This window comes from Cydia pomonella, chromosome 18, assembly GCF_033807575.1.
Source record: "Cydia pomonella isolate Wapato2018A chromosome 18, ilCydPomo1, whole genome shotgun sequence".
NCBI lineage: Eukaryota > Metazoa > Arthropoda > Insecta > Lepidoptera > Tortricidae > Cydia > Cydia pomonella.
The window spans coordinates 16,255,298-16,268,666 of record NC_084720.1 but is presented as its reverse complement, the minus strand read 5'-3'; the positions used below and the strand labels follow the sequence as shown (position 1 = coordinate 16,268,666).

General features: G+C 37.3%; 2 protein-coding genes across 2 annotated transcripts in view; one reads left to right on the top strand and one right to left on the bottom strand.

The window, feature by feature from the left end:
• The first annotated feature begins 288 nt into the window (after positions 1-288).
• LOC133527856 (uncharacterized) lies at positions 289-3,292 on the top strand. Its single transcript, XM_061865050.1, has one exon. The coding sequence runs from the start codon at positions 397-399 to the stop codon at positions 2,341-2,343; it is 1,947 nt and encodes a 648-aa protein (XP_061721034.1). The 5' UTR covers positions 289-396; the 3' UTR covers positions 2,344-3,292.
• Positions 3,293-11,491: 8,199 nt separating this feature from the next.
• The window catches only part of LOC133527938 (atrial natriuretic peptide receptor 1-like), a 34,292-nt gene continuing 32,414 nt past the window's right edge, over positions 11,492-13,369 (bottom strand). The window contains exons 9-10 of the mRNA XM_061865138.1: positions 12,629-12,781; positions 11,492-12,208 (exon numbers count right to left, since the gene is read on the bottom strand). Coding sequence (XP_061721122.1) covers positions 11,993-12,208; positions 12,629-12,781 — 369 coding nt within the window. The 3' untranslated portion in view covers positions 11,492-11,992. The remainder of the gene's footprint in view (positions 12,209-12,628; positions 12,782-13,369) is intronic.

Here is a 13,369-nt window from a genome sequence, read left to right as displayed (position 1 = left end):
GCTGCGTTTTGGCGGCTGGATCGTATGATTCTTAATACGACTTTTATTTGCCTGTATTTATCACAGACTCTGTGGAATACTTATGTAGAAACAGATATGGTAATGTTGCCTAGTATTTAACACAGTCCACTTTTAAATGCTTATCGATGATTGAATAATTAAATTTGGCAATGACTGTATCCAATACCGTACCAACCATAAAGATATATTCGCTAATGCTAAATGCTAAGCTTTAATGTTCGCTGTCCATTGTTAAAAAAAATCACCGCTATCAAAACTGCACAAAGGCTTGCGTCCATTAGCTCACTAATTGGTCTACGTGACACGAAAATGCATCGCCACGGAGAACAAAGCGTGATTGATGGTCCATACTGATGGAGCCATTATCTCAGGCGTATGGTTTTACAGCTTAAAAGGCCATTTCCTAGCTCTCCGTTAATCCAACTAGGACTCTCTCATGTAGGTACTTTTCTAAAAATGAATAAACTACCCTTAGTAATATCACTACTATTTTCTTGTTACTTGTTTATAGTAGCTAATTTGACAATCCCATTGGAAGAAAAAACAAAATACAAAATGATAAAATGCGCAGTAGAAGTGGCTAACGCTAATTTTAACGTCAGAAAACACACCGTTTTCTTGTCAAATGAAGTTGAAGATCAAGTGTCAAACAAATTCTTGAAATCATTTAAAGGTACAGTTATTATAGAGACGAAGAGAGATGATGCACCACCGAGACATGTAGTAGTCGTAATAGAGTCTTACATCTCTTTCATAAGGATTCTTAACGTTATGAAGCCGGATCTAAAAGGCAAGACCGTTTTGACCAGTGGAGCAAAGTTTTTAATCATCTTACTCAATCCAGTGAAACTTGAAAGGATCACCGATATAATGTGGAGTTTTAACGCTGTTAATCTCCTCATAATTACAAGAGATGGTGATAAAATCGGTCTGTACACGTACTATCCGTATCGCAATTATACGCACTGCCACGAAACGGAACCTGTTCTCATTCGGCATTGGAATATAAATTCGTCTCTGAAATTTAAAGATTTCCCTAACAAGATGAAGAACATGCACAAGTGTCCCTTTTACGTATCCACGAATAAGCTGTATCATCCCACAACAGAAAAACTGATCCCTTTGCAAATGATTAAAAAGACAATCGTGAAACTGCTGAGGGACCAAATGAATTTCACACCAATGATTTTAATGAGCGATTATGTCAGCATAGACTCAGATCGCGCCAAGAACTGGTCAGATTCCCTGAATGACGTCATCTCTGGGCTCGCGAATATTTCAACTTGCAGTATTCCTTTGGGTGTGGATCGGTTGGGGCTTTTAGACTATTCGATGCCGTATTTTCGAGTACGCCTCGCTTGGTTAGCCCCGCCTATAGGCCAAGGGCCGGTGTGGTGGCGTTTATTCACACCTTTGAACAGCTATCTGTGGCTGGTATTACTCTGTATCGTGTTTTTTGTAACTTCTCTGCCATTTACGCTAAAATTTCGAAGAGTAAAGAAGTTCTGCTACAAACATTTTAAGAACGTTCACAAAATACAAGGCGCTGCTTTTCGAACGTGGGGAGTAATGCTGGGGCAACCTATCCGCGTGGCTCCTAAACGTTTTAGAGATTTCTACATCATCAGCTTATGGATGTGGTTTACTTTCGTAGTCAGGAGTGCCTACCAGAGCGTTTTGATTGGAGCCTTGAAAACTGATCCAGTCGTAGGTAACTTCGCCAATTTAAAGGAGACTATTGAATACGGATATAAATTCGGAGGGCGAGGTGGAATACTTACTCATTTTGAATACGATCCCTTCATAAAAGAGCATTTTGACGTTATACCAGAAGCTAGTTTCGAGCAAGTATTCACCGATATCGTTGAAGGTCGGAAGGAGTTTGTTTTGGCTACGTCTGTTGAGTACGCTTGGGCAAATTGCATGGCAAAGGGTAAGAAAGAGCACGAATGCGGACATATCCTCCCAGACTCGTTACTAACAGTGCCTCTCGTAATTTGGATGAAGATGAGCTCCCCATTCGTTCTTCCACTCTCCATCTGGCTTCCAAGGTTCGTTGAGAGTGGTTTGCTGGATCGCGAAGCATCGCAAAAACCCTACAGTTCGTTAACTAAACTGTCCCCCGACCCTACACCATTGACGGACCATCAGATTCTGAGCTGCATGCTCTGCCTCTTGATTGGCTATGCAGTATCCATGGCAGTGTTTGTCATGGAGATATTGAAGCCCAAAACCGCGGTCATTAAGCGGCATATTGTAGTCAAGCGGACGTTAATAACCGACAAAATCGTTAAGAATCGTAATCATAGGTTCGTTCACTAAGTTTTTTAGTAGTCGCCTGTGGTATAACTCGTATTATGCTATACATATCGTGTACGTTTCTCCGTTCTCCGGTATATGATACGGCTTCTAGGATGCTTTACATTATTGCTATGGTGTTTGCATATATTTAGCAATATTTATAGGTTGAAATCAGTGAACTGTTATGGAGGGTAAAGGTAAGTAAGGAGAACCCTCTCTGTGTATGAAAGTGTTCGTCAAAAACCTTAAATAGGTGACGCCAGAATACCTAGAGTATTTGATAAAAATTCCAATCACTGACAGCGCACTTCATTCAGTCAAAAACGGCTAAATTCATTCATGTCTTATAGCTACTCTAGCGCCACTCTGGAGAGATCTGGAACTGTTATTTATAGCTGACAGTTGGATTCCTTTGCAACTGTACTCTCATAAGAGAGTTTTCTCCTTACCTCTTCCCTCCATACTAGTTGCTTTCATAGGTTTTTTTTTGACATGGAAATATTAATATTTGAGGGTATTTGTCACAACTTTAATTATAAATACTTGAGATAGTGAAATAAAACATACATGTAGATAAAAATGTGTTTTATCTAATTCTGACATCAAAGTATTTCCATTTACAACTACATTAAACACAATTAATTGACTTACATAAATGGAAGCCGCTATGAAAAGATAAGAGATACAAGGACATAACTCAATTGTACATTCAAAAGTTAGCCGAAAAAATATAATCATATAATATTTATAAAACGAAAATCTATTTCAAACTCTGCCCCTGTATCTATTCAAGCATTAACTAACATTTAGGAACATTTATACAAAAATAGACATTGATATAAGACAACGATGTAAAAATATAAAATTGTCAAGTTATGTCTAATGCAATATATATTTTTCTACTATAATACATATTTGGCACAATTTGATATAAATAATTTACTTAATTCAATTGTACACAATAAACAACTACTTATGAGACTACATAAACTGTGAAATCAATAACAATTTGACATTGACATTGTACAGTCAGCGTCAAATACTTCGTAGCAGTCAAAGTAGCCAAATAGTTCGGTACACCATATATTTAGTATGGTGTACCGAATTATTTGGCTACTTTGACTGCTACGAAGTATTTGACGCTGTCTGTACAAATCATTCATATAATTTACAGTAAGTACATATGGTGCTACTTTACCGCACTAGTGCGCAAATTAGCATATTACGTTACTGTGTAGAACATTTAAAGGGCCATATATACCATAAAACATTGTACGATACATGTGCGAATAGGTAATTCGCAACTCGTGTCGATTTCAAAACACTCCCTTCGGTCGTGTTTTAATTTATCGCCACTCGTTTCCAATTTCCTATTTTTCGCACTTGTATCGTAATGTACTATTACAGTACATATGGCGCTACTTTATTGTCCTATAGTTGGTTTTTTAAGCATTATAAAAAAAGGGACTTTGACGTGACTTTTTATTGAAGAACACTTTTGAAAAATTATTCCCGGCAAATATGTAACAATTATATATCATACACGATAATTTACATTATTGCTTTATCGATTTTTAAAAAACGTTGAAAAAAAGACACGTCAAGATTGTTTGCCTTTTTTTGTAATGCTATAAAAAAAAGCGGCCAAGTGCGAGTCGGACTCGCCCATGAAGGGTTCCGTACCATTTATGACGTATTAAAAAAACTACTAACTAGATCTGGTTCAAACCAATTTTCGTTGGAAGTTTGCATGGTAATGTATATCATATATTTTTTTTAGATTTTTCATTCTGTTATTTTAGAAGTTACGGGGGGGGGGACACACTTTTTACCACTTTGGAAGTGTCTGTCGCGCAAGCTATTCATTTTAGAAAAAAATGATATTAGAAACCTAAATATCATTTTTGAAGACCTATCCTTAGATACCCCACACGTATGGGTTTGATGAAAAAATTTTTATTTTTTTATTTTTATGACGTATTAAAAAAAAACTACTTACTAGATCTCGTTCGAACCAATTTTCGGTGGAAGTTTTCATGGCAATGTATATCATATATTTTTTTTAGATTTTTCATTCTGTTATTTTAGAAGTTACGGGGGGGGGGACACACTTTTTACCACTTTGGAAGTGTCTGTCGCGCAAGCTATTCATTTTAGAAAAAAATGATATTAGAAACCTAAATATCATTTTTGAAGACCTATCCTTAGATACCCCACACGTATGGGTTTGATGAAAAAATTTTTTTTTTTTAATTTTTATGACGTATTAAAAAAAAACTACTTACTAGATCTCGTTCGAACCAATTTTCGGTGGAAGTTTTCATGGCAATGTATATCATATATTTTTTTTAGATTTTTCATTCTGTTATTTTAGAAGTTACGGGGGGGGGGGGGGGACACACTTTTTACCACTTTGGAAGTGTCTCTCGCGCAAACTATTCAGTTTAGAAAAAAATGATATTAGAAACCTCAATATCATTTTTAAAGACCTATCCATAGATACCCCACACGTATGGGTTTGATGAAAAAAGATTTTTTGAGTTTCATTTCTAAGTATGGGGAACCCCCAAAATTTATTGTTTTTTTTTATATTTTTGTGTAAACATCATAATGCGGTTCATAGAATACATCTACTTACCAAGTTTGAACAGTATAGCTTTTATAGTTTCGGAAAAAAAGTGGCTGTGACAGAATCGGACAGACAGACGGACATGACGAATCTATAAGGGTTCCGTTTTTTGCCATTTGGCTACGGAACCCTAAAAACGATCTGTAGTACTGTAACTAGCACTATACGCGCGTATGTCGAAAATTTAAAGGGCCATATGTACTGTAAAACGTACGATACACGTGCGAAAAAGTAATTCGTTACTTTTAGTATTTTTTTTACTTTTTGCACTTGTATCATAATGTACTGTTATAATAGTGTGACTTGTCGCGGGCGTTTATTACGATAAGAGCAAGAAAAGTTGTCCCTCTTGCATGTTCTGTTTTGTCGCGCTGTCACTTAGTGCTAACTCTGACGTGGTTTCCAATACGTCGAAGGACATTATGTCCTCTAATCTCGTCTTAAAATTGTGTGATGTTTTCACGTGTATACTCGTACCTTTTCGTTATAAACAAAATACCATTATTATATCCTTGATATTAAATTCTGACGTAGATAATTACGTACATGAATTGAATTCACGCAACGCTCTCTCGCTACGGTACTAATTAGATTTGGTTGACGTATTTCCCGAGTATAAGTAGGTTGGTACTTACTTATATAATATTCGTATATTTCTAATATAAACCTCCACAATAAAGCAATTATCTAGTAAATAAGTTTATGGTATTCAAAATTTCCATTAGCCCTAAGGACTTGGAAACTTGTAAAAGAGTATTGGCTATTGTTCATCAGAGTCATAATTACTAGGACGTCCCTATACTCTGTAGCTTTGGGTATTTAAATAAAAGTAAACAAACAATTTGTATATTTTCGGGTAGTTATAACATTTATTGGTTAACCAACCAAAGATAAAACCGCCTGGATCTGTCACTGAACGACTTGACTGACTTTAACATACACTCTTTGATCATGTAACGTTTTCATCTACCCTCATCTGGCTTAAAGAGCCATTGAAGGGTAGGTTTTGTTTACTTTTATTAAATACCCAAAGATACAGAGCATAACTTTTAAAAGAGATTGATTAAGCGCAAAACACAAGGTATTCCAAACTGAAATAATTAAATGTCATATAGTAAAGAAATTCGCGGAATAAATATAAAGTTTATAATTTAGGTAAAGTAACGTGACTACTTAAAACATAATACAATGATGTAAAAAATACGTACCTTACCTCTTTATTTCCGCAAAGTATGCGTAATGTGTAAATTGCGTAATCCGTTTAGGTATTTGAAACGCCTGATGAAATACTACATGCAAAATTTCATTTTTTTTATTACTATCATAAAAAGGTAAAGCGCTTATTTCCTATATGTTCATGCGACCAGCTGACGTTCTTAACCCCGCGATACAACCGGCTGACGATTTTTTTTATTAACAACATTTAGTGTCTGACAACGTATCAAACGGGAGGCGATGAATAAATCTGTTTTACGTGTTTCGGTGACTGCCATTCTTCAATCCACTAACGGAGCGGCAGCTGGCGTCCACGAGGGTTCATTATACATAGCCGTTAACCACTATACGAGTTTTCAGCATGGAGGCGATTGGTCATGGAAACCTGTTCCTGGCTCGCGGTCTACACTGTGCGTCGACCTCGGCACAATTGCACAATGGTCCGCACAGTTCAATTAAACGGACAATTTATTTGCAGTTGCGATTGAAACTTTCTTATTTTATATGGTTTATATCCTGTTCCATAAGAAAATTAAATAATTTCCAGTAACATGTATCACAATTATTATCATGTCGTCTGTTTTATGCTCTGTTTTTGCCTATTATTTTAGTATCAGGAATTTAAAAATAAAGAATAATTATTCGTTGTCTCGTCTTTATATGCATAATGTTCAATATCCTATTATAGCAGAAAAATATGAGTAAATTAGAGTATGAGATTAGACTTTGAATAAAAGCGTTATGCGCCAACCCCGTCAGTGGAATAGTAGCGTTATGATTTGCATAATTTAATTTAATGGCCGCTGAAGCTGCATTTACGACGCGTGTAAACTCGGCTTTACGTAGCCGGTTCATATCCACATTCATTGTTTCCATGTAAATGTTAGAGAATTAATGTTGTGTGTGTTCAACAGAAATTGTGTGATTTTAAGTCCCTACACGTGTTTCTATTTCCTTTGTGAGGTTGTAACCTCATTTGTCGATACTGAATCGACTCGGAAAAATCTCCATGTGCTTAATATGTCATAAGATCGTTAAGAGGCTGTCAATACCTAAAGCGCGCACACTGTCTATTTGTATCGGAGTTTGACTGCTAATAAGGGCCTTACTGGGCCTGGGCAAGGGAATAATAAGAAAAATATTTAAATAAAAAAAAAGTGGATTATTAGTGTAATATTTTACTCAATAGCGGTTTAGATATAAATGTTTTGAAATTGTGATTTTAATTGCAGACCCATAAGTCAAAACAATAAAAACATAAAACCGTTTAATTGTGATTTTAAGACCAATCTTTGCAATTATTTTCTATCGAGCCGATTTTGTTCAATCATGTATCGAGTACAACCACGGTCTTTGAAATATAATGAATATGAACATATATTTTTCTTACTCGACTAAAACAAATAGTCTTTCTTAAAAAACTGTTTAAGTTCCATCAATTTCAAGAACATTGGGTGTTGACAGCCCCTTAAATCATGTTATTCGTTTTGAAAGTAACTTAAAATTAGACAGTAATATTGTTATGACGATTGAGGTTGTTGAGCCCGTCACAGACGAGCGATAATATACCAAAAGATATTTTTCAACTTTCTCAAAACGGCGTTTTTATTCCACATTATAATCCTATATATTAAACATTCGTGCTTTTTCAGTATATTATAACACTCGTGCTTCTTCATTATATTATCCGACAGAGTTAAAAAGGTAACTGATTGCTAATAATAGGTATGGAAATGGAGCCTTCTTAAATTGGTCGAGTAGATTTTACAACGTGGACTGGAGGGAGCTTGCGCCCCGCCCGCCGCCGCCGGGGTCCGCCGGCCGCCGGCGGCGGGGTGAGGGGCGGCAGGCAGTAGGACAGATGCAAGACTGCATACTAACCGATTTAACAATTGAATGTTTCTTTTTTTCGATCATTTTGTGGTCTATATAACAAAAAACTAGTATTTGGAAGTAGACAGACATAACAAAAGACAATGATACAAAATATGCCTTTAAAACCATACACAAAAATAAGTTAAAGCCCGATCAGAAATATATGATCATTGTCAAGGGGCGCTGTTATTTTCTTGTATAGGGTGACAGTTCAGTTTAGTATGACAAATTTAGTTCCAGTGAAATTACGCAATATGGCGCGTCATCATAATATATTACTGGTCAGGCTTTATGGGGTTTCGAATATCAGATTATGGGTAATTTAGGAAAAATATTTAAAAAATTGTATCTCCAGAACCGTGGCTCCTAGGACCAAGTTCCCAAGGACGGAAAGGAAGGAAATGACACCACCTACACACCAAAAAATTATGACAGGTCATGTGCCAAACATTCTGTATATATTTTAGTATCTTACGATATCTCTTAGCAAGGCCTCTTAAGATACCTAGCGATATATAGCTCGGTATATTATAATATATTTTGGTATATTTCGTCTCTCTCACAATGTAGGGTGCTAGAGAGACAACGATGTATATTTTGGTGTCGTTGGCGTGTGTGGTGCTTAGCTATACTATAAGATATCTGTCAGTATCTGGCAGTATCTTAAGCCCGTCACAGACGGAGCGATAGTATATATTTACAGTTTTTACGACAGATTATCACCTACAGTAGGTAGGTAATAGATATTAATTATTAATGACTCACCCGAATCTCAGCTGACGGAACGTTATCCAGAGCAAAAATGTATTTGTCATGAAAATAATGAGCTTAATTATAATTAAGTTAATTAGGTATTTAAATATTCCGGATCTGGGGAATACAGCGTATTATCTCAAGCCTGAAAGATACTTCCACAATGTTTCCGTTTTAATTATACGTAGTCCCGTCGCGCAGTGTTATAAAATGTAAATATAATAGCCTCCACGAGCGAGTGCGTATTTATTCTGCCGCCTAGGCAGTTCTGTAAATTTAGCTATTGCGTATTCCGCATTTTTTTATGTTATAGTATAGTTAGCAAACGAGCAGACGAGCCGCCTGATGGGAAGCGGTCATCGTCGCCCATGGTACCTCAGAAGGCAAATCATTTCACATTCTGCACGTTGTAGGAAGAAACGAGCGAGATGCCCGCTTATTCTTGGTGTGCCACCGTAGACCGCATCATCACTTACCATCAGGTGTGATCGTGGTCAAACGCCTGCCTATCCTCCATAAAAAAAATCTAAGAAGTGAGGATCAGCTTTGCTCCTTTGGCGGGAGGTGCGGTGATAAAAACGTGATTATGGCATTAAATTCAAAAAGTTCTTCGGAACATTCCCCATACAGACTGTAGAACATGCAAAGAGAGCCAACGTCTCTCCGAAGGCTAAGAGGTTCTGACATCAGTAAGTTCGGGATCGACGACACTACGAACTGCCCATACGAGCCAAACGAACTAGGCACAAATCCAGAAATAGTGGGGAAGAAAAATGTTTTCACGCGAAGAATATTTTTTTTTCTATGGGGCAGGTCGTCCGTGTCGGCCACACCTTAATTATTTCTTCGTCAAAAAAAAATATTTTATGTTTATCAATCCTAATCAAAACACGTTAACGAATATGCTCTTGAACGGATCTTCACTATTTTTTCTAAGCAGACGTTATAGTATTTTTGACTTAGCAATAATGGGTATGGTGACAGTAAGTCATCTTCATACAATTAATAACTTGAAAACGCAAAAATTTTACAATATTTACAGTTGTCACGGTATCCAAGCTATGCGAGTAAAAATTTTGTAATTTGCCAGTATTGCAAATGGAAATGTCAGATTTTTATTATTGTCATTTATCAAATGAATAAACCAAGGAAGTAAGTTTTGTTAGATGTTCTTTTAATAAATACTTAATTTTCAAGAAATAACAAAGCAATCTATAAACATTTTAAAAGTAAAAGTCACTTTACTTTAAAAACAAAAATAATCATGTAATGTTGTTAAATGAACTGTCATATTTTTATCCCTGGATCGTTCTCACATCTAAATAATAAATAAATCTTTATTCTTATTAAATGACACGAAAACTAAATTAAATTTAACAGCGCGTATTCTTAAAATAATCAAAAACTTTGCCCCAATTTTAGATTCGGTACATGTCGGGTTTAACCCACAAGTTCCACAAGATAAATATTACATTTTAGTTCAAATTAAGCCCGACCTCGGCATTTGAACCGATTTATATTTCACATTTCATGCTCTAGAGAGAAAATTGGATTTCCGTCCACAATATTAAGGGTGTTTATATATTAACCTTTGCGGCCGAAAATAAGTTTTTTGGTTTATACTTAGCAATCTAATAATTGGCATTAATAATAGATTTCTAATTTAAAAAGTTTCGTTTAGGCCTCTCATCGTAACATAAATATTTCTAACAAATAATCTAATCATGATTAACTTTAATACAAAGGATAGCATCTAATTATTTTGCAACATATAAAAGAAAGTTCTAATGAAAATGATAAATACAGTATGCATCTTAAGTATAGAACTCTACATTAAATACATTATTTAAATAAGTATATATCGCAACAAATCAAAGGGAAAACAGTCTTACAAAGAAATACAACACGTTGCTATATTATGACATTGAAATAAGATTTTTTTACCTTAAACAACATTAGGAACGTTATCGGTACAAGCTCAAGCAGCTAGCGTCGGCGGATCGACCACCAGATACGGGATATGCTGCGCTATAGTCGGCTGCGGTAGCGCCGGGAACAGTATCGGGTACTGCGGCGGCGGCTGCGGCCCCGCTGCCAGCGGCCTGGCCTCGGGTTCCGAGCAGTGTAGCAGCCAATGGGTTAGCATTCGGCCTCGGCCTTTAAGTTCTACTTCGCCTCGACGCTCGACGACAAACGTACCCCATTGGTCGAGCAGCGCGCGTGTGCTTTCGCTTAGGTGGATACGGAGGGCTAAAGTAACACAAAGACAGGAATCATTCATGTTTATTTCTATATTCATTCATTATATAAAAATAATAAATTAATACTTAGTTTAAAAAACACTAGAAAAACACGCTTTTATAAATGTGAAACCTGATCGTGTTCAAAGTCCATTACGTGACCTTTCTCACAAGTGCAAACACGACTATGATACGATACTCCATCATGGAATGCCAGTGCCTATCCTCCGGCTTCAACATCGGACCTTGAAACCTAATCGTGGTCAAAGTTCATTACAGGACTTTTCTAACAAATTCAAGCACAGCTATGATACGATGTTCCATCATGAAGTCCCAGTTCATATCTTCCAGCTCCATCATCAGATCAGTTCGACAGTACCATATTATTGTATTGTCATCATACAGCTGCCAATTTTCATGACGCTACGATCCTTGGAAGATGGCTAAATTAGTGATTACGTCATGAAAGAATAAGCGTTTCTTTCTAACACCTCGTTCAAACAAAACCAGCAGTTTATCACTTAGCCCATTCAACACTAATCACAACACAACACGTTGTCTTTTCGCCTCTTGGATAATTATCGCTACATACCCGAAAGCCCGTAATACAGCTACGATGAAACGCTACGCCCGTAAGTTAGCGGTGAATAACGGCCTGATTCGAAATTTAAGATAGGTCAAATAGGTATATACGATATATCTTCACCCCCATCACTCCCGCGCACACAGGCTCGGAGTGAACGCCTTTACCCTTTTACTCTAGTTCTACTACTTTCGAACGACTTACGTTGTCCAGTGGTCTCCATCCGGCTGGCCGTGTTGACGGTGTCCCCGAACAGACAGCAGTGGGGCATCTTCACCCCCACCACTCCTGCGCTCACAGGCCCGGAGTGCACGCCTTTACCCTCTCACTCTCTAGTTCTACTACTCTCGAACGACTTGCGTTGTCCAGTAGACTTCATCCGGCTGGACCCACCACTCCCGCGCACACAGGCCCGGAGTTGACGCCTTTAGCCTCCCACTCTCTAGTTCTACTACTGTCGAACGACTTACGTTGTCCAGTGGACTCCATCCGGCTAGCCGTGTTGACGGTGTCTCCGAACAGACAGTAGTGGGGCATCTTCACCCCCACCACTCCCGCACACACAGGCCCGGAGTGAACGCCTACTCGAACCTGCATATGGATTTTTTTTAAAGCGTAAAGGACCAGCAGACTAGAGGTGGATTTGTAAATACAATATTCACACAATTGTGTTGCATTATCATCTTGGTCTACAGTTTCATGTCGTGTTTCGTGTGCGAGTTTTTACGGTGCGATACTGAAATCTAATAACCTATTTGTGGTTATTGAAACAAATAGGTTATTAAGTTTATTTATACCTCACTTGAAGGTAGATTCTTCATATCTTTACTCGGTCAACCGTCAACCGATGTCGTTCGAAGATAGAATTAGACCTCGCTGCATATTCATGGCTATGTGAAAATGGCGCTCCAATGGGGCATGTATTGACATTATCACTACCAAGGCAGCAAACTTAGCGCAGTACCTAGTTTGTATTGTATTGTATTTTACAATATAAATAATTTTGCGTACCTCTAGTCGATGGGCAGGCCGATGTCGAACAACGAAACCACGGACAGCCTCGACTATTGCCAGCGCCATCAAACAGATTTCTCGAGCGTGTTGATCGCCATTGCGTTCTGGCAAACCGGACACCACCATGTACGCATCGCCTATGGTCTCCACCTGTGGATTGAAACAATCCGTCTATGCTAATTGCATCAGTTTTGCAGTACAAAGTGCGAAGGTGCCACTTTCAATGTCATATTTTCATAGGAATTTGACGTTTGTGTTGGCACTTCCATGATCTGTCACTGCAAAATCAGTGCAGGGTTAACTTGGTCCAATTACATCTAGCTGTGTTTAATAAGTAACAACGTGAAATGTGTAATAAATCTGGGTAGTCTACTTCCAGTTGTTGTATTGATCCTCGAGTAAGTACGAGGATATTAAGTATAATCATGAACTGCATTTTAACATTGAAATCCGATGTAAATATTAGGCGTATTCAATATCGAGGTAGTGCTTTTAGTACTTATAAAAATAACCTACGTATTTGTTGAATAAGTTCTAATAAGTTAGTGTTGTACGAATGGAGACTTTACCAATTTTCTTCTGAGATAATCAAGGTATTACTCTGTACATTTCACAATGTAATAAAAATCAATGGCGGAGGCTATATTGAAGTACCTGCTGCTAGACTTTTTTATGTCTTTAGCTATAAAGACCCCTCTTCTCTCAGAAATATTGAAAAGTCATGCCATAAACATTCAA